The following is a 25,173-nucleotide window of genomic DNA, read 5'->3' as shown; positions in this document are numbered from 1 at the left end:
ATAGCATTTGCCACTCACACATGCTTCATTGGGGCAAGCAGTTAACACATATTCAGGAGCATTAGTGCTTTCCCCCCTTGGCAATGTATTCACACTGATTTTAATTCAAGCTCCTGCACCATTATAACTAAAGCTCTTAAAAGTCTGGCTGATGTAATGTTTGTTTTGTTTTAATACATGCCGAATCTTAAAAGCAGTGGGCAAAAGTAGTTGCACAAACATCTTTCTAAAAGCAGAATGTAGGAATTCTGAATATCTTCTCCACTGATAAGAATTGGATTAATAAGCCTCCTGCATAAACATAGCTTCTAGCACTAGTCCATGAAAACTGTGAAAAGTTCCATCTCTGAAGAATATCACAATAACAGAAAAATAAGTATTTCTAGTATCAGTGGATTATAAAGAATCCAAAATAATTTCCTTCATAAGGCTGAAAAACCTGCCAGGGTATGCATGTGTGTTAACTGTAACAATAAAGCAATTAGCTTTTTCAATCTACTGTACTTGCAAACAGAATTAAGATAATATATTCAAGGATCTGAAATGCAAAGACATGATTTTCAACAATTAGCAAATAAAGAAAGTAGCAAAGAAAGGGGGGCAACTATGTTGAAGTACAAACTTTTTAAAAAAACAACCTGTGGACTATTCCCAATAAATCTTTCTCAGAGGTAAAAAGTATTTATTTTAATGTAGCAGTCCATGTACAACATGCTTCAGATTTCTGGATTTATAGTATTAGCTTTACAAAATTCTTGATAGTCTGAGTACACAGAAAATCAACCTAAAATATTCACAAAAACAGGAGAAAAAAACAACCTATAATTTTTTTTATTATTTTCTGGGGGAGGTAAATGAAATATCCCCCAAAGAACTAATTATGAGTTCAAAAGAAATGCTTTATTACAACATCAAAAAATTTATTCACCACAGTTGCTTGTTCCAGTAAGCAGACTTTAAATGAGAGGTTGGCTTCGCTTATTATAGTCGGCATTTTGCCCTAATTTAACACAAGAACACTTTTATTAAAATCTCTTGCTAGAAAAAAAGATGAAACACTTGCTGTGGACAATACTTTTAATCCATAAATTGTTGTGTGGTTTCTCAGACTTGTTAAGAATGTAACAGCATATAACACTAATGTATTGAACAGTGTCATCATGGGCATACAGGGATCACAGTGTAGTGGACTGCATACCTTTACATCAAATGGAAATATTGTCCATGTTACAAAACCATAGTCAAATCTAACACTTGCAACATACTTCTCTGGTAATATGGTTGTCCACCCCAAGCACCTAAACATTACTAAATACAAGTTTGTGTCCTAGGAATAATGAGAAGCTTTAAAAGAATAGGTTTTGTAGAAAGTGCTAGGGAGTAAATCCTCAGTAGGGACATTCAGAAAATCTGTTGCTCAAAGAGTATCTTTTCAAACCCTGCTGGAGGAGTGTGATAAAATTCACTGAACTGACAATCCAAAATGGCACTGTCATCCACTATAAGAAGGAAGAAAAAAATAGTGAAAACTTGCATATATGCATACTTCACATTCAACCAGCCTTGGCAGAGACTTAACCTTTGTTTTCTTGATTAAAATATTACTTATGTTGACAAAATGCAGAACAATACTCCTGGAAATTATGATGGAGTCTAACAAAGCCTTGCAACACAAACAACAAAAGTTAAAAGCTCACAAATATTTGTGGCACATAAACAGCTGACCTGTTCTCATCCAGCTTGCAAAAGCCTCTCTACCTGTACACTGGAAAGCAATTCTTACACATTACAAGTGAGCAGGTGAATAGCACTTAATAACAAATTACCTTTGCGTAATAAGAAAATTCACCCAGCACTACCCATTTGAGCACAAAGAACTACTTTTTGTTGTTGTTAAGGCAGGGGGAAAAGATGATGTGGCCTAAATCCCAAAGGAACCACCACCTTTGGTCCTTATGATTATGCAGAGCAATGATAAGAATCTTCCATGGTTAGAAAAGAATAGCAGCTATGGCCATCGGTCCAAGTTCTTGATCAACAAGTCTCAAGTGGATGTTCTGAAAAGCTGTTGTCCAACTCTCCACCAGACCACCCTAGAGACTACAAGGAACCTTACACTGGGGGTAAGGTAAAGGTAAAGGTACCCCTGCCCGTACGGGCCAGTCGTGTCCGACTCCAGGGTTGTGCGCTCATCTCACTTAAGAGGCCGGGAGCCAGCGCTGTCCGAAGACACTTCCGAGTCACGTGGCCAGTGTGATGAAGCTGCTCTGGCGAGCCAGCACCAGCGCAGCACACGGAAACGCCGTTTACCTTCCCGCTATAAACTGGTACCTATTTATATACTTGCACTTAGGGGTGCTTTCGAACTGCTAGGTGGGCAGGAGCTGGGACCGAAAGACGGGATCTCACCCCGCCGCGGGGATTCGAACCGCCAACCATACGATCGGCAAGTCCTAGGCACTGAGGTTTTACCCACAGCGCCACCCGCATCCCACACTGGGGGTAGGAATGTTCTATTAAAATATAAGCCCATTCTCAGAATATTGGTCTATGTGGAAAATAGGAAGCTGTGTAGTAGGGAGGTCAAAGTGTTAATAAGTCCTGAGAACCCAAACTTACCATATACCACAGGGAAGACAGTTCCTCTAATTCCTGAGGCTGGACAGTGCATATTTTTCCCATTCAAATAAACATTTAGTTCTACATGGTCATATGTAATTCCCTGTAACACAAATGTGACATTTAGACTCCACTTTTATTTATTTTACTTCTGAATGTTGTGAACATTTCAACATTAACTTCACAGCTATAAGAGCTACAAACTTACTTTACAAATATGAACATTTTCAGGGAGCTACTTACATCCAATACCCCACTACGTCAAGTACCCACAGCCCTGTTTGTTTGTTTTGTATACCACTCTTCATTTGAATATCACAGGGTGGTTCACAACATAAAAATACAAATGACACAAAATACATAAAAACCCACACACTCCACCACATTGTAAAGGCCATAGATTTATTATTATGAATTAAATTTGATTGAATGTGTGCTCTTCCTTTGGCCTGAATTATGGCAACAACAGGTTCCTTTTAAGGACCTTGGGGTTCTGTATTAAAGTCCAACTTTACATAAAGACCAGCTTAACTGGACTCTGTTGTTGCAAATATAGCAGAGATTATCACACATATATAGCAGAGATTATCACATCTGCTTTGAAGTTAGCTTTGGCTTGGAGGAAACACCATCAGTTCTGGTCAGATTCATATAAGCAACACTGAAAGAAACTCACCACAATATCACCCTCTTGTGGAAGGTTGTTTGCTGGCAACCTGTTCTTCTCATCATTATTGTAGTACAGAGCTCCGTCATTTCTCAGTACTAGACTATTCACATCACACCCAAGAGGAATTTGATTCAAATTGACTTTCTGAGTCGCAACACCAATACCCCAGATTCCTGAATACATGGCGAGGGGTGAAATGGAATGGCACAGCCATGGGAGAAGTGAGAAGAGAGAGAGAGAATGTACTTTAGTGTAGTACAGTGGAAATGGGCAAAGCTGGGGGAACTTGCAAGACATCCCCCCAGCCTTGCCCAAGTAGCTTATTTCCACACACAACTGACTGTGCTATGTCATGACAGTAGGTGAAATTATGAGCATATATTGATCAGGAAGTCAAACCAAACCTTTATCTTCCCGCCCCTCCTCAACTGCAACAGAACCCTTTTAAAAGCCCTTGCCAATTTTTTTAATGAACCCTCATCTTGAATTGGTCCCAACTACACTGAATTATGGGCAATGAGGTGCTGCAACCTGGCTCCATAAGGAAGCTGAAGGAACCCTTGGTTGCCAGCAAAGTATTTTGCAAATCAGCATGGCTAACAAGGGCTCCAATTGGTTCTACTCTGACTGGCAATGGCTCTCCAAAGTCTCAGGCAATCTGACACTTTAAGTGGAGGTGCTAGGACTGAACCAGTGGAAGTCTCTCTAGGATACCTTGCACCCTTAGCAAGGAGCTGACTTCGTAACACCTCCCTGGAAAAAAATAACTTTATTGCAATAGCTACATTAGAAATTATCTTGTGAACTGCTATCCTGGTGTGAATAATTTAATGAAAACAGTAAAAGTCCTCAACTGGTCTAGGAAACTGCCCACTAACGGTGTCTCAGTCTTATCTGGATTGAGCTTCAGTTTGTTGGCTCTCCTTCATATAAATCTATGATTCTCAGATTTGAGCAGTAAGGGGACACAAGATGGAAGGCGAGAGGAGGATGAAGTCCCAGGGTGGTTGCAGGAGCCTGCTCTTGCAACAGTGGATTTTACTCAGCGATTTGAATCCAATCTGAGCAAAACATGATGAATTTTTGCGAGCGTTAACTTTTTGACTGACCTGTAGACTGGATTTTAAACTCAAAATAGCTCTTGTTCTGATGCAAAGGAGCATTGGCTAGGCAGCCTCCCGTACCACATACTCGTCGTCCATTTTTGACAATGACAACATCTGTTCCTGCAGAATTAAAAGCATCAAACTGAAACATTCTGAACTTCCATTTAAGACATGCAGCACAATTCTGAACAAGTATGTTTGGAAATAAGTCCAACTGATTTCAGAGAAACTTGCTCCCATTTAAGCAAGAACTTATTAAAATTCTTACTATCAGCAGCATGCTTGACAATAGCTGGAAGGCAGAAAGATTTACAGAAAGATAATTTGCTATATGAATGATACCAGCAAACTTGGATAATTGCATTGATGGGAAAACTAACCCAAAAGACAGAAACAATTTTAAAAAGACAAAACAAGTTTCAAGAGACATGTCCCCTCTTTATTGTTATTCTGTTTTTGTCACATTTTTTTTTTTTTTAGTATGGTTAGGATTGCAGCTATGCAGCTCAGTCCTATGCCTATCTAGTCGGAACCAAGTCATACTATGTTCATTGTGTCTTTCTACCTTATAAATATGTTTAAGAATGTAGCCTTAAACTGTGGGGAAATCCCACCCAAATAAGGGTGGGAGGAGCGCAGGCTGCCACTTGGATAGAGGTTATTGTGAGGCTGCTGCTGACAAAAATTATTAGAAAATCCAAGACGCTTCAAATCCACATTAAATTCCACCATGGACAAGCCCTGGGAAGCCAAGGGAGTTACAGTTTCTGCCCAGTCTTTATACTGTGTGATAGTGTGTTAAGGATTAGAGGTGCCTTTGAATTACTTTAATTTTAAACTGTAAAATTCTAAGGAGTTTCATTAGTCTATGAATTAAATCCATGCACTCTTCCAAAACAAGACAACGTTGATGCTTACTCTAAATTAATTCCAGTTAAGTATTCAAAATCCAAAGAGACTGGAACGCCTCTTGATAGAGAAAAAACAGTTCCCAGTATAACTCCAGTTTTGTCCTGAGATTTTCCTCACACTCTGTTCAGCAATAATTCACATTGTTTTATAACAGAAGGGGGCAAAAATTAGTTGTCCTATTATAATCTGCATTTATGTCCTAATCCAGGATCATGGAAACCTGATATGCCGGACAGACACTCCTGGATATGAAGAAGACCTGTGGTTACTCACATGACATTTACACAATTATTTTTTATAGCTCTAGTTACAGGTAGGTAGCCCTGTTGGTCTGCTCTAGTCGAAACAAAATAATTTCCCCCCCTTCCAGTAGCACCTTAGAGACCAACTAAGTTTGTTATTGGTATGTGCACACGAAAGCTCATACCAATAACAAACTTAGCTGGTCTCTAAGATACTACTGGAAGGAAATTTTTTATATTTTTTATAGCATTTAACATATATACACTCCAGCAGTGAATGAATCCTGATTACTCCTACCACATATAAAAAGTAGAAAAAGCATATATTTGCAATCATGTTTTAATGTTCATGCTGTGAAAGAGGTGTTTTGAGTTGTCACACAAGGGAGCACACACAGACATCACTTCAGAGTATGAAATTCAATGTGTGAAGCAGTCCCCAGGTTGTGAAATATGTTTCCCTAGAAAAAACACGGATGGGGAAGTAATGGAAAGCAGGAGTTCCTACTTTATCTTTCAAATCAAGAGTGAAAGTATCAAAAACTTACCTGCCAGGGCAGTAAAAGAAGTTATGTGCCTGTTTGTTTTTGTTTTGATTATCACTACAGTTCAGTTGACATCTTTTCTTTCTTATGCAACCTTCCTAATTTCTCTTTCAGAAGGATGTAGAAAGTGTGTCTTGGATCTGTGTGGTACTGGTACATTTTTGATTTGCCTACCCCACAGTTGAGAAAATAGATGCTCAAATGACTACCCCTTTTGTTTTATCCCCATTATCTCAAACCTGCCACGGTTAGAGATAAGGAATTTCTGGCCGTCCAGATCAGATCTCCCATCAGCCCCAGACAGCATAGTCAGTGGTTAGGGATTATGAGATTCTCAAACTTGTAGTATTAATCTCAGGGTTGTGGGTTCAAGCCTCACGTTGGTCAAAAGATTTCTGCATTGCTGGGGGTTGAGCTAGAGATGACCCTTGTGGTTTCTTCCAGTTCTATGATTCTATGAACCCCTGGGTAATTACAGATTCCCTACTGCTACCTTAGATCAAAGAACAAAGTAAAGATGTGGATGAACACCGCAGAGGACAGGATCACACTTCAAAACGACCTTGACAGATTAGAGAACTGGGCCAAAACAAACAAGATGAATTTTAATAGGGAGAAATGTAAAGTATTGCACTTGGGCAAAACAAATGAGAGGCACAAATACAAGATGGGTGACACCTGGCTTGAGAGCAGTACATGGGAAAAGGATCTAGGAGTCTTGGTTGACCACAAACTTGACATGAGCCAACAGTGTGACGCGGCAGCTAAAAAAGCCAATGCAATTCTGGGCTGCATCAATAGGAGTATAGCATCTAGATCAAGGGAAGTAATAGTGCCACTGTATTCTGCTCTGGTCAGACCTCACCTGGAGTACTGTGTCCAGTTCTGGGCACCATAGTTCAAGAAGGACACTGACAAACTAGAACGTGTCCAGAGGAGGGCAACCAAAATGGTCAAAGGCCTGGAAACGATGCCTTATAAAGAACGGCTAAAGGAGCTGGGCATGTTTAGCCTGGAGAAGAGGAGGTTAAGGGGTGATATGATAGCCATGTTCAAATATATAAAAGGATGTCACATAGAGGAGGGAGAAAGGTTGTTTTCTGCTGCTCCAGAGAAGCGGACACGGAGCAATGGATCCAAACTACAAGAAAGAAGATTCCACCTAAACATTAGGAAGAACTTCCTGACAGTAAGAGCTGTTTGACAGTGGAATTTGCTGCCAAGGAGTGTGGTGGAGTCTCCTTCTTTGGAGGTCTTTAAGCAGAGGCTTGACAACCATATGTCAGGAGTGCTCTGATGGTGTTTCCTGCTTGGCAGGGGGTTGGCCCTTGTGGTCTCTTCCAACTCTATGATTCTATGATTTCTATGAGATGATGCTTAGTGCTCCAGACCAGAAAAATGCAGTAGATTCAGTTTATTTGAAGTTCAGGAAAGAATTTGATTCAGTATACACGTAACTCAAAGATTCCGTACCCTTGAGGTTACGCAACACAAGGCACCACTGTACACAGCCTGGTATACAAGAGGAGTCAAGGCTGAATCAACTATTGGCATCCACTTAATTTTCTTGCTAATCAAACCTATTTTTAATAGGATTCTGACCAGATGTTACGAGTGCGAGTGAAAGGTTTTGAACTGCCCTGAGATCCACAGATGAAGGGCAGTGTAGAAGTTAAAGAAATAAAAAATAAAATAAGTAAGATAACAAGGTAGCCACTGCTCTTCTGCTAAGCTTTGGAAGAAGGCGGAAAATAAAAGGAAGAATTTATTTCCCAACTGAAATGGCAGGGTGGGTAACAATTTATGGGAGGAAGCCTTTTGCAGTTGAGAGAAAATATATAGCAGAAGCATTTCCCCAGGTGGGCTGTGTGTCCTCCCCTCTGGGGGGTGGTGGGTGTTCAAAGGGTTACTCACTCTAGTCTAGCATTAAATAGTATTGCTAAAATCTACCGGCCTTTCTCAACTATGTTGTTGTTCTACAGCTCCCACCATCCCTTAGCTGTGCTGAGAGCCAATACATATGAAGTGTGGGAGACAGTGAGGCCCAGTGGGGAGCGTCGGGCTTTCGGCAGACGGGGGCAGAGACATCTTGCCTCAGCCCCAAGGCTCGCTGCAATCGGGGGGGGGGGTTAATCATGCTCTCCGTCTTCGTAGCCCGCCTTCCCCCCGGACTGGGCTCGCCCGCCTCCGCTTACCCATCCGGTGCGTGTCCAGCTGCACCAGCGGCATCTCCTTGAGGGCGATATGTCCGCCGCCGGCGTCTCCGCAGCAGGCCCAGCGCAGGCAGCACCACACGGGGCCGGGCGCCGAAGAGCCCGACGAGGCCGCCATGGCCGCCTCTCCCGCCCTCGGCTTCCCGCTCAGAGCGCAGCCGGAGCCCCTCGTCGCCGCCGCCCCAGCCTAGGCGCCCGCCCGGTGCTGCTGGCCCCGCCGGGAGAGGCTCCGCATCGCCGCCGCCCCGTGCCTGTGTGAGCCCGAGTCCCACACGGCCGGCCGCCTGCCTGCCTGCCTGCCCGCGGTGCCCTGGCTCGGCCTCCGACGTCGCCGGGACTGCAACTCCCATCATCCCCAGCGACAAGGGCCAGCCGCCGGGGATGATGGGAGCTGTAGTCCCGGCGACATCGGGCACCCCTTCCCCTCCACAAGGCTGGGCTGCGTCTCTCGACTGACTCCCCCACGAAGCGACTGGCCCTTCATCTCCCGAGGCTCTTGCTCCCCGCGCCTGCCCCCGAACAGCCCCGTATTGCGCCAAATCCCCACAGAAGCCCGGTGCCCTCCGGCGCCCCCCCGGGGGGCCGAGCGTCGCCTGTCGCGTCGCTAAGCGGCAGAGTTTCCTTCCAGGCCGCTTTCCTTGCAGAAAGGGCGGCGTGTGAATTTAATACTGATCATGGAATAAATAATCCTAAGGGGTCGCCGTGGGTTTTTTGTGCCACAAGCCCCGGGGGCGGGACGGGGACTCGGCTGCGGCTCCAGCGCGCCACGCCCAGCGTCTCTGAGGCGGGCAGAGGGACCGAGCACTTGTGCGCAGGCGCAGCAGCGCAGGCCCGGGCGGGCGGGCGGGCGGGCGAGGAGCCTAGAGACGGGCCTGCTCGCCTCCGGGGCGGCCGAGGCGGCTCTGCGGCCTCCCGAGCGACGGGCTGGTGAGCGGGACTCGAGCGGGACGGAGAAGCGGCGGGGCTGCGCGAGGGGGGCGGCGGAGGGAGACGGGGCGTGAAGAGGCGGCGCGGCCTTCGGCTCCTCGCCCTTTGCGCCAGGGCCCGTCTGGTCATTCGGGGGGGGGGGGCGAGGTTACTTTGACTTTTATTCCTTGAATGTGCGGGTCTCTTGATGTGGCCCAGAGGACGAAGAGAAGAAATCCCCCAGAGATTTAAAACTTAAAAACACCCCCACCCGCTTCGGAAAGGCTACAGGTTATATGGGAACGTTTTCGCCTAGCGCCGAAAGTGAATCGCCGAAGTGTAAAGCTGGAAGGGAGGATCCTCTGGGTCATCTAGTCCAACCCGCTGCAGTGCGGGAATCTTTTGCCCAATGGGGGGCTCGAATCAACAGCATATAATTGGGGACGGGGACTGCCGTGGTGCCCGTTGCCCCGGGCGCACAGTCTGGGGGCACGAAGCAGGCACCTCCCCATCCCTGTGGTGCCCTGCCTAGCTCTGAGAAAGGAAGGTGAAAAGCAAATGCAGAATTTTGATAGTTGGGTATTTTTAGCAGGTGTAGAATTTGTTCTCCACATCTCTTGTGAAATAAAGTATTTAAACATTCACCGCTTTGGCTGAAGGACTTAATACACCCCTAGGATGGCAGACAAGATGCCTGAGTTTCTTAGATTGTGATCATTATACAGTATAATTCTCTGAATTCTCTCCTTTTATTACAGACCGCAATGGAGCTCCTTGAAGAAGATCTTACATGCCCCATTTGTTGTAGTTTGTTTGAGGATCCCCGAGCCCTACCCTGCTCACATAACTTCTGTAAGAAATGTTTGGAAGGGATTTTGGAAGGAAATGCTCGGAATGTAATTTGGAGACAGTCTCTCTTCAAATGCCCAACATGTCGGAAGGAAACCACTGTGACAGGGGTTAACAACCTGCAAGTCAACTATTCCCTCAAAGGTATTGTAGAGAAATATAACAAGATTAAGGTAACCTCAAAGATGCCTGTGTGTAAAGTACACAGCGGTCAGCCTCTCAACATTTTCTGCCAAACAGACACACAATTGATATGTGGTATCTGTGCAACTCGAGGAGATCATATAAAGCATGTGTTTTGTTCTATTGAAGATGCTTATTTTCAGGAAAAACTTGCTTTTGAGACATTGTTCCAGGGTTTTGAAACATGGCGTTGTGGGGATGCACTTTCTCGGCTAGACACCCTGGAAGCCAGCAAGCGCAAAGCCCTCCAGATGCTGACAAAGGACTATGACAGAGTAAAAGATTTTTTTGAGAAATTGCAGTATACACTGGAACAAAAAAAGAATGAGATACTTTCAGATTTTGAGACAATGAAGCTTGCAGTCATGCAGGCATACGATCCAGAAATTAATAAACTGAACACTATTATACGAGAACAACGAACCGCTTTTAATATTGCCGAAGCCTTTAAAGAGGTGTCTGAACCCATTGTGTTTTTGCAACAGATGCAGGAATTCCGAGAGAAAATCAAGGTGATCAAGGAAACCAAATTGCCTTGTCTTACTGTCAACATCAATTCCACAATGAAAGGATTTGATACAAGCCAGTGGGAACAATTTAAGCTTGCAGATGTGGACAAACTTTCATTACCTCAGGAAAAAAGTACTTTTAACTGGGCATTTTCTTCATTGTCCTTACATAAGTTAATTGTGATTGTTTTGCTTTCCTTCCTTATACTTGCTGCCACACAGATGTTTTTTATGGACTTTCTATCTAACAGTCTCCAGCACTGGAAAATACTTATATCTGCATTTGGCACAGGTTATCTGGCAGACACAGCAGAGATGGCAGATCATGCTATCATCTACTGGGAGAAGATGACTGGTGGTGCTGCCATTCTGAGTGAAAAATGTGTAAATTACACCCTTGTGATGTTGGATAATATTGCCCAATTTATGTGCAAATACAAAATTTTGTAACTTCTACCCTTGTATAATAAGAAAAGTATGTTGAAACTGATTACTTTGGAAGCTTCTTAAAAAGTGATTAAGCAATCATTGATGTCATTTTTCTCAGGTCCAACTACTGATAATTGGAAATACTTTGCACATTGAATTTGAAAGGAGATACCTACTTAGGTAAAAAGTGCCAATTTATCTTGTTTTTCCCAAGGTGAAAGGCATCAGTTGTGTGTACAGTATGAATCAATAGGCATTGCAGATTATGTAAAAAAATTCATGAAATACGGTATGTGCATTGCTGTTGAGTTTCAACGTTAAGAAGGATACATGGAGAGAAAATGTGTAAGTAATAGGTTGTGAGGTCAAGTATATAAGTAATAACCACTGATGTACCAAACTTCAGAAGTACAGCACATTGCAAAACAATTCCTGATGTGGATGTACATGTGAAAGAACAAATACATACTATTAACTTCTAAAAAACTGTTTCTAGTTAGACGCTGACCCTAAATATACCCTGTCTTGAAAGTAAGTCTCACTGGCTTTAAAGGTAGCTGTGTTGATCCAAAAGGGTGGAATTCAACTTCACACTTTTCCAGTTGTTCATTCCGTGCAAATACTCCAGCTTGCCAGGCAGAGCAGTAACCCCTTCCCCTGCATGTGCTGTTCTGGGGGTTCTCTCATGCTGCCAAGCCAGTTTCAAGGAGTACCAGGGGCAGAAGAGGGGGTAAGCCCTGTTGTGGAAATCCTTTTCCAGGGATTCTGCCGACAGGTCTGTTTAGGTGAATCCCACCCAAACTATATAATCTAAATTCATATTAGGGAAATAAATTAGGCCAACCAAATTGTTACAAAGTGGTGTGCAATCTTTTGAATTCCTGAGAAAACTTCAGGATGGATGTTAAAAGGAGGAAGAAAAAAGGCTGCTGGTGCTGATCAGGCCATCTTAGCCTGCTGTCCAAACACTGTTCCAGAGGTTTCGATGGAGGGAAAGTCTTCCTCCGCCCTGTTCAAAACAGCTCTGTCATATAAAGTACTATATAAATTTCAAAACAGCTCTGTCCTATAAGGTACAGAAATCCTTAGTTGAAAAAAGATACCACTGATGGGAAGCTCCAAAATGGGGCATTCTGGGAGACACTGAGCCAGCTTGGGATCCATTTGTTTCTGAGTCAGACTCATTACTGTCACTTGGGTGTTGGGCCGATTGCCAGGGGTCTGGAGGTCCTGGGCTGTCCAGACCCACCCACCCTCTGCCTCACTGATGGGGTCCAAAGGAAAGTAGAGCACTGTTTGGCATCGGCCTGGCTGCAGGAGTTGTGGAAGGAGGCATACAAGAAGCCATCTTGGGAGTCTTCTCCACATTTCGTAGGGTTTACTGCTTAGCTTATTCTCCCAAAGATATCCTACAAGGCAGCAGATGGTTAGGATCAGAGAGTTGTCTTGCTAGATGAGTACATGGGCTCCCTTCCCAGACTGATGAGCCCCATCTGCCCCTCACTTGCCTCTACAGCACGTGCAGAAACCACCTTGACTGTTTGGACCCACTATTATTCCTGTCTGCTTAATCCACTGGAGCCCATCTTCACATGCAAGGGAAGTCCCAAATCCACAAAGGATTTTGAGACCAATTGGCTACCCCCACCTAGATTAGCTGGCAAGTTGAAGGAATTTCCTGAGTTGTGGCCACTGTCCCATGCTGACAGTTACGAGCTGCGAGTAAGCTGAGTGCAGGGTGGGGCCCAGAGGTGGACAAACTGCCCTCAAATGAACACGATATGTCCCCCACCAGAGTTACTACTCCTCCCCTAACCCCACACGTACCCAGGGTTTGGCATATTAGTATCCTTTAGGGTGACCCGAGAGTTCTTTGAGAACTCCAATACCAAATTGCTGCTTATCTTAACAAAAATTTTGAATTTGATCCTAAGATCAGCCTCTGTCCCCAAAGTGAAATATCCACTATGTCTACTTAGAAGTAAGTCTTTACTCCCAGGTAAAGGGTTAGGATTGTAGCCCAATATAGGAATTTACAAATCTGTTTGCTTTCAGGACAGGCCTATGTAGCTCCTTGATCACAAAACTGAGCTATAGTAGCATTTGTGAATATCTGCCTCACAGATAGGCAGCTCATTTGGGTAGATTGTTGTGGGTGAAGGAAGTAGGTCATGATCTGTCCTAAACTGGATGCTATTCTGGCCAGTCAGGATCTCACTGGTTGACTTTCAACATGTTTTTTTAAAATGATGCTTTATTTCAGTTGCAGTATTTTGGTTCCCAAGCAACCAACCCAGCCTTGTAAACAAAACTATACACTTCAGCGTTGTTGCTGGGGAATCCTGTCTGCTCAGCCTTTTTCTCCCATAACACAGGACAGGATTTGCTCTTGGCCTCTACGTATGTAGTTTGGAGACACTGCCAGAAGACACTGTTTTCCTGTGGAGAAGAGAAAAATGAACAATCAAGATGTGAGCATTTTGAATGTGGGAGGAGTGAAATTCACAACATGGCGTTCTACGCTGCAGCAATTCCCTGAATCTAGATTGGCAAGGATGTTGGGTGGCAATGACTTAGAATGTAGGTTGGTGAATGGCCAGTTCTTTATAGACCGTGATGGAGTTCTGTTCAGCTATATCCTGGACTTCCTAAGAACACGACAGCTTTCTCTGCCCAGTGACTTCTCAGACTACCAGAGGCTGCAGAGAGAGGCTGATTTCTATGAAATTTACTCTCTGGCTGACCTTCTGAGTGCAGAAAGTTTGTTGAAACCAAAACTAGAGATCTTGGAAATACGATTCTTGCTCCAAGAAATGCAAGCTTTTTTCCGGGTATTTGGCTCTTGTAGCATCACTATTGGTGAACTGGCTGGAAGAATCACTGTATTTTCAGAAAAGCTTGTTGGAACAACTTGGAAAAGCCATAATGACCCTTCACAGAAGCCGTTGATTCCCCTTTCTTTGGAGAGGCCTTCCCATCATGATGTCATTTTCCAGTGTGGCACTGACTACAGTGATCAGTTTATAGCAAGGTATTTTTCTTAATTTCAAAGCTAACACAATACAAATAGCATATGTACTCTCATGCAACTCTGACAAGTTTTCGTACCTTTTTCAGACGTTCTCTTTTAAACCCTGCTTCATACAAATAGGTTCTTCCTGCTCCAACTCTAATTCTACTACATTCATCATATACCTTATACCTCAGCTGTCTGCTTTAATCAATTTCTAGTTTATATTTAGGCATGTGCAATAACTAAGGCAAGACTGCTACTGATCATTTTTATTGCACTGGTAGCAGGCAAAATACCAAGTGTAGGTGTATACTATCTGGTACATGCTGGCACTAACATTTTTTCATGGTTTTTTCCAGATATGTTTCTATAAAACCTGATCAGAGGAAATTGATTAATGGAACTAATGTGCTGGGCCTGCTGGTTGACTTATTACTCAAAGAAGGATTTCATTTAATAAGCACTAGGACTGTCTCGGCTGAAGAAAAAATTGAATGTTATAGTTTTGAAAGAAAAAGGCAGCCAGATACCTTTTCCATTAGTATGTGCCAAACACAACAAGGCACCACTATATCACAGCCAATCCAAGTGCACAAACGGAAATGAATAATGAAGATCTTTTAAGCCGAGTGTGAAATTAACAAGGCTAAAAATTATTACAATAGCAGCACACATATTTTTGATGTCAATATACCCTATTTGTTGGATTTCTAATACTGGATATTTGAATGGTAAATATGGAACTTTGTCTAAATTACTTCATTCTTAAAATAACCAGATACCTAATTTTATCACATCCAATGAAAAAACTTTTCTATCTACTATATTATTTGCTTTTACCACATGCTACTGGACCTATTGCAAGGTAAATCCAACTCTATGATTCTATGATTCTATGATTCTATGTGTCCAGAGGAGGGCAACCAAAATGGTCAAAGGCCTGGAAACGATGCCTTACGAGGAACGGCTAAGGGAGCTGGGCATGTTTAGCCTGGAGAAGAGGAGGTTAAGGGGTGATATGATAGCCATGTTCAAATATATAAAAGGATGTCACATAGAGGAGGGAGAAAGGTTGTTTTCTGCTGCTCCAGAGAAGCGGACACGGAGCAATGGTTCCAAACCACAAGAAAGAAGATTCCACCTAAACATTAGGAAGAACTTCCTGACAGTAAGAGCTGTTCGACAGTGGAATTTGCTGCCAAGGAATGTGGTGGAGTCTCCTTCTTTGGAGGTCTTTAAGCAGAGGCTTGACAACCATATGTCAGGAGTGCTCTGATGGTGTTTCCTGCTTGGCAGGGGGTTGGACTCGATGGCCCTTGTGGTCTCTTCCAACTCTATGATTCTATGATTCTATTCTATGAGTATACTTATCCTCACAGAGAACAAGGGCATCATGGTCTGAATGGTTGATCCGAAATAAGTGCACCAAGACATTTCATTTGCAATTTCCATATTTAGCAATCATCTTGTATCATTACAGCATTGCAGTAATCAGGATTATACGCCACGTAGATTTTCTGGTTAGGAAAGGAACTGAAATCTGTAATCTTTGATCTCTGGATGGAGATGCCCACACTCCCTAAGCCCACATGTTGTCCTAAAGTGCAGTGAAGGATGTTATCCTGTGATGAGTGCTTTTTAAATTTGTTTTTTGTGAAAGATTGTCATTGATAACAAACATACATATAACGTCTCTGTTTTCAGTTCATAGAGTCCTATCCACAGGTCAATTACATTTGGTGTGAGATGTTGCTGTCATAGACACTGTCAGATTGGGGGGAGAAAGATGTGGGGTTGCCAGTGGCAAAATGTGACTGGAACAATGGGAGTATCAAACACTGTTGGGGAGGCCAGGGCATGGTTGTTCCCAGTGAGTTTTGTTCATGGCTTGGGTGGCTAGGGGTTGTTGGGTCAAGTTAGCCATATTGATTTGTATGCTGTTGGGGCAGGAGGGGGGAGGCGATGTTGTTGTCTCCTTGGGTGGCTAGGGGTTGTTGGGTCAAGTTAGCCATATTGATTTGTATGCTGTTGGGGCAGGAGGGGGGAGGCGATGTTGTTGTCTCCTTGGGCTGTATATGTAATAAAAGGGAGCCACTCCAGGGTGGAAGGCATCCTCTCTTGTTTGTCCTCGTGCTAATTTCAATTTGTTGGTTAGCTTTTCTAGTAAGGCTGTTTCCCATACGGTTTGGTACCCTGAGAGTCCCTCCAGTGTCAATTTGCTGTTCTGTCAGCTTCTGCATGTGGAATGCAGAGGTGCCATCTTCTTTGCCTCAGGCAGAAACATGTCTTGGGCCAGCCATGCACGGAACATAATGAATGGGAGGAGAAAGCCTTGACTTGAGAATGGAGGAGAGAAGAGAACACACCCAGCTTTCGATGAGGGCAATAAACATTCCAGTGTAACTGCTGGTTTTTATCAAGAGTTTTCCTGAGTAACTCTATCTGACAGCCAATTAATGGGTGTTTGCAGCTAAAGCACAGACTATAAAATGCCCTTTGCCCCCAAAGCAGGATGTTGTGAAATGTAACTTCTCTGACAAAGCATCAATAACAGGCAAAGCTTCAGCTGCTGAAAATTTTCTTCCCATTACTGCTTAAAGGAAAAGGAACTCTTTGCTGATCTGTACCAGGTAACAAGAGATTTGATATATGACATAAAGCAAATACTTTAAAATGTATTAGGCCATTTGTCTTTATATTTTGACACAATGCTCACTTACTGTAAATGCAGGATTTCTCCAGCATTTTTCTGGCTATAAGCTAGCTACACTGATAGAGGAGTCAGAGTCCGTTAGAAGCATTAACCTATTAACTATGGATGATCACTGCAAGCGAACCACTCTGTGATTGTCACATGAATGCACAAACTATTCCTTAACACCTCTTGTTAGTTACCAGGCACAAGTTTAAGGCCATACTCTCTCTGAAGTACTTAGCTTACACAAGGATATAGACTGGGGCCCTACAGCAGTGCTTTTTCCCTATATGCCCATACTCACCATGAAGTCGTTACAGCAAGTGCCACACTTTTTAACAACAACAAACGATGTGCTGGTACTGCGTACCCTTGAGTGCCCCCTGAAAAAAAGCACTGCCCTACAAGGGTGACGATCGTGAAACTGCCTGTAGCACAAAACTGCTGAGCTCTGGAATTGGAGTTGTTTTCTAATCTGCCCTTGAAGCTGAGATTTGGCGCAAGGTGAATGGAACCTGAACCTAATCAGTTTAGCAATATATTGTAAGTTCCAATAGCATTATCTGCTGAGGGTTGGGGCTAGGTGAAATAACGTTTCCCCATCTAGCCCCAAGTAGTCGTACCTTGGTTCTTGAACATAATCCATTCCAGAAGTCCATTCGACTTCTGAAAACGTTCAAAAACCAAGGCACAGTTTTCAATTGGCTGCAGGAGCTTCTTGCACTCAAGCGGAAGCAGTGTCAGACGTTTGGCTTCCAAAGAACATTTGAAAACTGGAACACTTCTGGGTTTTTGGCGTTCAGGAGCCAAAACGTACGAGTACCAAGGCGTTCAAGAACCAAAGTACCAATTGTAAGAATATGGGGTCCAGAGCACATTTTCCTCTCCCTCCCTGCTGTGGATGGTGTTTTAAAGACTCTTAGCTTTGGAAGTCAATACTTCAACACTGCATACCTCCTGGAGTTTAGTGAGCGTGTTCAATCCTCATGATGTTTGGTTTGATTAATAAACAAGTATCTTTCTGCATATTTGGGGAGTCCCCCAAGAATGCAGAAATCCCTACTTTGGCTGATTCCACAGAATTTCTTAGTGTTGTGAAGGCATCATTCTTTCATTTTAAGCTATCAGGAGAATTTAAATGATATGTGTTTAACAATGTACTTGTACACCAAACTTTCTCTCCATTTATGTTCAGTGAATGGATGTGCTGGTAAAGGGTAAAACTGGGGTTGTGTGTGTGTGATTTGAGGGTATACCTGAAGAAAAGGGGGTACAGGAAGAGTTAGCCCACTCACATTACCATTGCTTGCCATTATAAGCATGGTTTGGAAGAGAATAGCAAACCAGCTGAAGTGTCTACTTACTCATGAGGAAGAGGAAATCTGCAAGCTCAAGGCTGCTCTACTCATAATGGTAAATGTTTGCTGTTAGGTCTAAATGCCACCTATATTGTTTGCACTTACTTTGTACTTTAGCATCAGCAGCTAAATACCAGATGTAACCCCAAAGTGTTACCCCGTCCTTTTCCTGCTGACGAAAACCTGCTCGCCATCAGTAATAATCAGTCTCACGCAAAGATGGGTTGGCTGCTGCAGCCAAACATTTATTGTGTGTAGCCAAAAAGATACAAATACCAAGAAGCAACTTTTCCCTCAGCTGGCAGATAAGTTCAATGCCATACCATCACACCAGGCCCATGTAGTCGATCAGGCCATACTACGTGGACCAATCATCAGGACAGCATGAGCTGTCCACGCGTTGATCATGCTCCAAGCAATGCCTTTTGCTATGAAATCACCTTGCAATACTAAACTTTCGCCCATGCTCTTATGTGCAAACAACCATTTTCCCACATGCCCTCTTTTCTTGTTTATATTATAAGAGGGAACCTTTAATCAGAATCATATATCTCATTACCTAAGCGTTTATATTTTGCAACATAAATTCCTCTTGTAACCCCTGTGGTGGGTCTGGGTCACAAAATAACCATAAATCAGATTGAAGCAAACATGTAGATTTGCTGCTTCTCTTCATCCAATCCAACCAACCATAAAAATCTCTACACGCAGCCTGTTGTTCATAAGTCATGTAGGTCGTGACATTATTAACTAAAACTTTTGGCCTGCCACTCATAGTGGTAACATTAAGAAAACAAGAAGATCCATTAACATACTCATAGGTCCAATTACAATATGGATAATGACCTAAAAATTTACTGCTATTATGATTAAAACGAAAACAATGAGACGCTGTTTCCATGAGCGACAAAAACACAGGGGTTGAATTTTTACGATTATCCTTCAAATTATTGCTAATCTTATATGAAGCATTTACTGGAATACCATGCAATAATATACCAGATCTCTTTGATTGAGGAGGAATATGCATACACAGCCAGCAATCAGAAAAATTAAGTATAGAAGCAAAGTGATTTATGTCCCTAACATAAGTATTATTATTCCAAATCTGATGATAAAGTTCAGGCCTCTGGGTATTCTGCAAAAGAGCAGCACGACGAAGGCGGCGCTTTACAATGTCCACAGAGGGGCTCAATCCGTGTGAAATAGAATTGTTGGGCCAATCGGGATGATGCCATACTGGTTGCTTGGGGGGGCAATAAGGATGAGAATGGTAAATTGTTCCAATGGCCGTTTCCGAGCAACCTACGTGATATTTTGTGGCTCGATTATTGGCATGTAAAAACCACAATCCAGAAGAAGCCACACAACCATTTTTGCAGACACAGGAACCCATTTGCTGTAAATAGGCCTCATTTACTGCTCCTCGTACTGCTGAGCCAAAAATCCAAGCCCAACGAAACGTGATGACACAGATAGGATGGTCGCTATTGGGAGGCAAAACCCAAGCGATGCCGGTCCGGCGAGGGCATCCTTCAAAGCCAGGTTCATTTCCCAAACAAGAGGCGGCAAAACTGTAATGATAAGTGGTGGTCAGTGTAGCTTCCCAGGGGGAAGGGGAGCCAACGCGGTAGGGACGAAGATGGCCTTTCAACGTGCCAGGAAACACTGGAACAGCTGTGGAAGGTGACTTTATCCAGGGCACATCAATATGGCGATGTCTCCGACTGCAGTGCGGGTTGAGGTCAGGTGGGAGATCATCACTGGCAGACAGCGTAAAATACGGTTTCAAGGCACTGGTGTCTCCTTGGGCGAAGACGAGGCAACAGAAGAACGCCAAGGTCGAACGCCAAGGTGGAACCCATCGTGTTTCCCCGTCCACGTCAATGGCAGCGAATTCGCGACCCCAGGAGATCAAGGAAGTTGGACCCTTCCACTGTGGATCTGGAAGCAACCTGTAAGATACTAAAGGGCATTGCAACACTTCTTCCTTCCTGAAGTGAAGTTCAGCAGGCGTAAAATCCCTGTTGTGAGGGTGCAACAAATGGTCCTTAAACCATAGGGCGACGTTGCTGTGCAGTAGATCTGCACTGCGCACGAAAATGACCCACTTTGCCACATCCAAAGCAGGTTTTATCCTTGGCAGGATTTTGGGACACGGTGGAGGACAAAGCTGTGGCTAAAAGGCGGGCTTTGTGCGTCTCAGTGCCCACTGACTGGCAGGCTTTAAGCATATCTGCAATGGCTATATTGGGAGTTGTCATCAAAGGGCGCAGCACTTGCTTACAGTCCTCATTGGCATTATCAAACGCAAGCTGGCGAACAATCACTTCTTGGGCTGTCACGTCTTGAACTTGCCGCTTAAGGGTGTTATACAAGCGATCGACAAATTGTCCATAAGGCTCTGTGGGGCCCTGTCGGACGCTGCCCCAACGCCCACCTTGCTCATTTTTATCATCAGGAACGGAAGCCAAGGCCTCCTGGGCGGTGGCAGTGGTAGCAGCCCAATACATAGGGTCAAGAGCCAGTTGTTGAGCAATAGTAAGAAAAATCCCGCCACCAGTTAGGCCGTTTAAAACATCAGCTTGTGTTAACAAAGGAGGGGCGGGGGGTGCTGCACCACCAGCACCAACGGCGGCAATCGCAGCTTGATGGGCAGCCTGTGCAGCATTGTTGAGATTATTACGAATATCTTCAACTCGACGTTGACAAGCCCAGTGCCAGGCTTGTACAAACAAAATCATTTGATGAGGCTGAAGTACTGTGCGTGCCAACAATTTAATGTCCTCCGGTAGTAGATTTTGTTGGAAAAGGGTACCAAAAAGTCCCAGAGTATAAGGAGAATGCAAGCCATTGTCCCGGACAGAAGAATACAGTTCCTTTATGAATCTCAAATCAAACTGCTCATGCTGTGCTGGGCCTCCCCCGGGAGCAGGAGGAACAAGGACAGGAAAGAGATTAGGAGTGGCAGAATCAAAAGCCAGCAACGGAGCAGCGGAACGAAGAGATTCTTGAAGAGGAGTGGTAGCTGATAATGTAGAAAGCGGAGGAGGTGGAGGAGGGGCAGAAGGAGGCGAAGGAGAAAAATCCGGCGGTTTAGGAGGTGGATAGATCGGTGATTCCGAAGAAGGCAACGTGGGATACAAAGACGAAGGAGGGAGGGTAGGTGAAACAGCCGATGCAGCAGCCAGGAGAATATTTGCAGGAGTTAAACTCGACATAGCTTTGTAGACTTTACACCAGGCATGCAAAACTTTGACATCAATTTGAGGATGGTTCTGGAAAAATTGCCCTATTTTCCCCCAGTCTTTTAAGTCCCAAGTGCCATCCTGGGGATACCAGGGGCAGTGGGTGTCCAGGGCTTCTATAAGGGACTTAAGATCGGCATCCATAACAACAAGGTTGTTACTAGCCAAGAGAAATTTAAGTTCATCAAAAAACTTCTTCTGTGGTGCAGAAAGAGACAGCCCCATGATAGTAACGAAAGAAGGGAGCACTCACCGGGGATCCAAAGAAAGGATGAATGGCGCCTGAAACCCTAGCGGGGCGTGGTGGGTGCTGACGAGAACCGTAGCGTCGTGAAGTCCAAAATCAGTCACACGGGGCACCAAAATGACGAGAACCTGCTCGCCATCAGTAATAATCAGTCTCACGCAAAGATGGGTTGAAGAAATCTGACTGCCTCAGGAGCTGCTGCAGCCAAACATTTATTGTGTGTAGCCAAAAAGATACAAATACCAAGAAGCAACTTTTCCCTCAGCTGGCAGATAAGGACAATGCCATACCATCACACCAGGCCCACGTAGTCGAACAGGCCATACTACGTGGACCAATCATCAGGACAGCATGAGCTGTCCACGCGTTGATCATGCTCCAAGCAATGCCTTTTGCTATGAAACCACCTTGCAATAATAAACTTTCGCCCATGCTCTTATGTGCAAACAACCATTTTCCCACATCCTGCAGTACGGAAGTAATACTGACCTATGCCAAGTTGGTGGAAGAATTACTGAGGTAATGCATGTGAAGTGTTCTGAACTTGCAAAAATGTCCTACAACATGCCAAGTATTACAATTACTTGCATATATAATACATTGAAAAGACAAAACTGTCATTTGCATATGTGGTATAAACTGCTGTTAATTAGTTGGGCCGCAAAGTAAAATTAAAGTAAAGTAAAAACATTAATGTACAAAGATTTACCATTGAAAACGTGTACCCTCCAACATTCCTCAGATAAAAATAGAGACATTTCTCACTCCTCCCAACTGATCCTCCTTTACCCCCATTTGCTGCCTCCCCCCCCTCACAGCAAGTGCCACCATCCCTACACCAGCAGGACACAGCACATACATCCTCCACTGTCTGAGAAAACCCCTTAATCCTGATTTTAATTTATTATTTGGTAGATTTACAAAAAGAAAAACATACACTGATAAATTATAGAAAGGGGCAAGATTAGACACATTTCTGTATGAAAAAGCAAGACTCCTTGTGCTCTGTTCCCCCATTCTTCCCACTCTGGGCGGCCCTGCCCTCTGCCTGCACCAGTGGGCATGCGAAGCAGCCGCCTCTCGTCTTCCTCACCCGCTCTCCAGCAGCTGCCCAAGGGAGGAGGCTGGCAGCGATGGCCATGGAGAAGCAATGGGATGCTCCCTCGCAGCCGCCAGTCGCAGTCACCACTCAGAACAAGCACCGGCTCATTTTCCTCCCTGAAATCCGCAGCAGCAGCACGGAGCGGGGGGCGGGTGGGGGATAGGGACATTCCGAAATCAGATCAGAAGCTGACGTCGCTTTCGTAATTCTGGGACTGCCCCTGGAAAATCGGATCACTTGCAGAGTATGTAAAATGCAACCTTGCTTCAGCAGCACATGTAATAGCTCCAACAGACAGGAGAGGCATGTTAAGCTGCAAAGTGCCACACTAATCAGCAAATGCTCCCCTAGGTCACTTTATCTGCGCTCTCGCTCTCTCAGGTGAATTGGTTATAGCATGATAAAAAAATTCCTTCCAGTAGCACCTTAAAGACCAACTAAGTTAGTTCTTAGTTGGCTACCTATCTGTAACTGGTTATAGCATGGAATGTGTGCAGCTAGACCGCACATGTCCTCTGTGCGTCTCCACTCTTATGGAAATTCTGGGTTCCCCAGATAATTTATAACTAGTTATCAAGTGGCTAGTCCCCACATCCTTGCTGCCAGGGAGGCGCTTGGGCAGGGGCTGGCTCTCTGCACATGCTCAGGCGCACCATCCCCGGCTGAGATGATAATTACATACAAGTGGATTGAAGGACCAGCCCGCCCCGTCGTCTCCCCGAAGCCAATCGCCGCAACCACGAGCCTCTTCAGCGGATGAATGGCGGAGGCCAGCGATTGGCTCCTCGGGCAGCGCGCTCCCTTTTGATTGGAGCTCCTTTCTCGCCCCGAATCGCCATGGCTACGAGCAGGGCTTCGGGCGCCTTGGCCGCCTGGCGCGGATGAATACAGCAAGGCGACTTGCCGTTTTCTTCCTGGGGCTGGTGGGACTCGCGTGTGTTTCCAACCGAAGCCCCGTTCCCAGCCCGGTAAGAGGCAAGCACTCCTCGGGAGCAGCGGAACTCCGTAGGGAGTTCCGGGAAGGAGAAGCCGAGGGACTCTTTTCCCCCGGCGGAGGGGCGCCCCTCCGCCGGCGCGCTGCGTCCCTCCTCGCCCCTCCGCCAGCCAGCGGCGAGGAGGCTTCTGACCCCGGCGGGCTGCGCTGGGCGAGGCCGCGCCCAACCGCGGCGGGCATGGAGGCCCCGGAGGGCAGCGGGGCCGCCGGAGGGCAGCGGGGGCCAATGACATCCACGCCCAAAGAGCACCATCCTCCTCCGGGCCTCCCCGACCGAGTGAGTGGCGACGGCCAGAGGGACCCCGGGGCCTCGCTTTCCGAAGGCCGCCCCTGCGGACCAGCCCTTCTCCGCCTCGGGACGCGGTTCCCCGGGGGGCGCAGGGCCTTAGAACGGTGGAGATGGAAAGGGACCCTGGGAGGCGTCTGGGCCGATCCCCTGTCCCGCACGGGGATCGAGCCGGCAGCCTTGGCGTTAGCGGCACCGGCGCTCTAAGCCGTGCATGATGGGCGCTGTAGTCCAACCACGTCTGGGCTTCTGCCGCCCTGGTAACGGGTGCAAGTCTTTGAAGGCTCTTCTGGGCGGCAGCAAATAAAGATGTCAAACGGAGCAAAAAAGCTGCCGGCTGACTTTCTGGCTTACATGTAGCAGATCTCACCATTAACTCCCAATTAATATCTGAAGAAGTGTGCATGCACACGAAAGCTCATACCAAGAACTAACTTAGTTGGTCTTTAAGGTGCTACTGGAAGGAATTTTTTTTATTTTGTTTTGACTATGGCAGACCAACACGGCTACCTATCTGTAATTCAAAGTCTGTGACACCTTTGGTCAAGGCTGTTCTCCAACTGGAGTGCTCACTGGCCAGTGTTTCCCAATTGAATACCCTGGTTCATAAGTGAGGGGCGCTTTCCCTCAGTTCCCCTCTCTTAGCCATCCCACTACTGAGGTCTTTTCAAACAGTACAACAGACCCAGGGGGTCCCCTCCCCCTTGTTACTGGCTTAGGGGTCTTCTTTGCTCCCTGCGCTCCTTCCGGGGCTAGAAAGGGCTTTGTTTAGCCTCCCGTTTGCTAGTAAATTGGAAGTAGTGTGTCCCAAAACGAGGCATCTCTGACAAGTGGGTCATCAAGATGAAAAGTCTGGAAAGCTCTGGCCTAGAAGATCTCTCCCCTCCCGCCTGGAAGGAGACCCCGCTTTCGTCTGTCTTCCCCCATCTTCTTCTCCCTCTCCTGGCTCAGACTCAGCCCTCCAGTTAGTTCCTGTCAGAAGACTTTCCCCAGACCCTCCACCCGCTCTTCCTAGCCAAGCTGCAAGGCTCCTTCCTCTGGCTAGAG

General features: G+C 45.2%; 4 protein-coding genes across 4 annotated transcripts in view; 3 read left to right on the top strand and 1 right to left on the bottom strand.

Moving 5' to 3' along the window:
- Positions 1-878: 878 nt before the first annotated feature.
- SPRYD7 (SPRY domain containing 7) lies at positions 879-8,530 on the bottom strand. Its single transcript, XM_079971141.1, has 5 exons — positions 8,290-8,530; positions 4,399-4,515; positions 3,296-3,462; positions 2,620-2,722; positions 879-1,499 (listed from the first exon to the last, which is right to left on the bottom strand). The coding sequence occupies exons 1-5, from the start codon at positions 8,423-8,425 to the stop codon at positions 1,402-1,404; spliced, it is 621 nt and encodes a 206-aa protein (XP_079827267.1). The 5' UTR covers positions 8,426-8,530; the 3' UTR covers positions 879-1,401.
- A 559-nt stretch (positions 8,531-9,089) lies between these two features.
- TRIM13 (tripartite motif containing 13) lies at positions 9,090-11,279 on the top strand. Its single transcript, XM_079971138.1, has 2 exons — positions 9,090-9,234; positions 9,972-11,279. Exon 2 carries the CDS (start codon positions 9,978-9,980, stop codon positions 11,202-11,204), a length of 1,227 nt encoding a protein of 408 aa, XP_079827264.1. The 5' UTR covers positions 9,090-9,234; positions 9,972-9,977; the 3' UTR covers positions 11,205-11,279.
- Positions 11,280-11,426: 147 nt separating this feature from the next.
- On the top strand, positions 11,427-14,802 carry KCNRG (potassium channel regulator; the record flags this gene model as incomplete). The annotated part of the gene is made up of 2 exons (XM_079971140.1): positions 11,427-14,214; positions 14,556-14,802. The coding sequence occupies exons 1-2, from the start codon at positions 13,640-13,642 to the stop codon at positions 14,800-14,802; spliced, it is 822 nt and encodes a 273-aa protein (XP_079827266.1). The 5' UTR covers positions 11,427-13,639.
- Positions 14,803-23,727: 8,925 nt separating this feature from the next.
- Positions 23,728-25,173, top strand: part of LOC307213116 (uncharacterized protein) — a gene marked incomplete at its 5' end in the record, with an annotated part of 36,242 nt that continues 34,796 nt past the window's right edge. The window contains one exon of the mRNA XM_079970844.1: positions 23,728-24,117. Coding sequence (XP_079826970.1) covers positions 23,728-24,117 — 390 coding nt within the window. The remainder of the gene's footprint in view (positions 24,118-25,173) is intronic.

This window comes from Podarcis cretensis (assembly GCF_951804945.1).
Source record: "Podarcis cretensis genome assembly, chromosome: 3".
NCBI lineage: Eukaryota > Metazoa > Chordata > Lepidosauria > Squamata > Lacertidae > Podarcis > Podarcis cretensis.
This window is presented reverse-complemented; position numbering and strand designations above follow the sequence as displayed.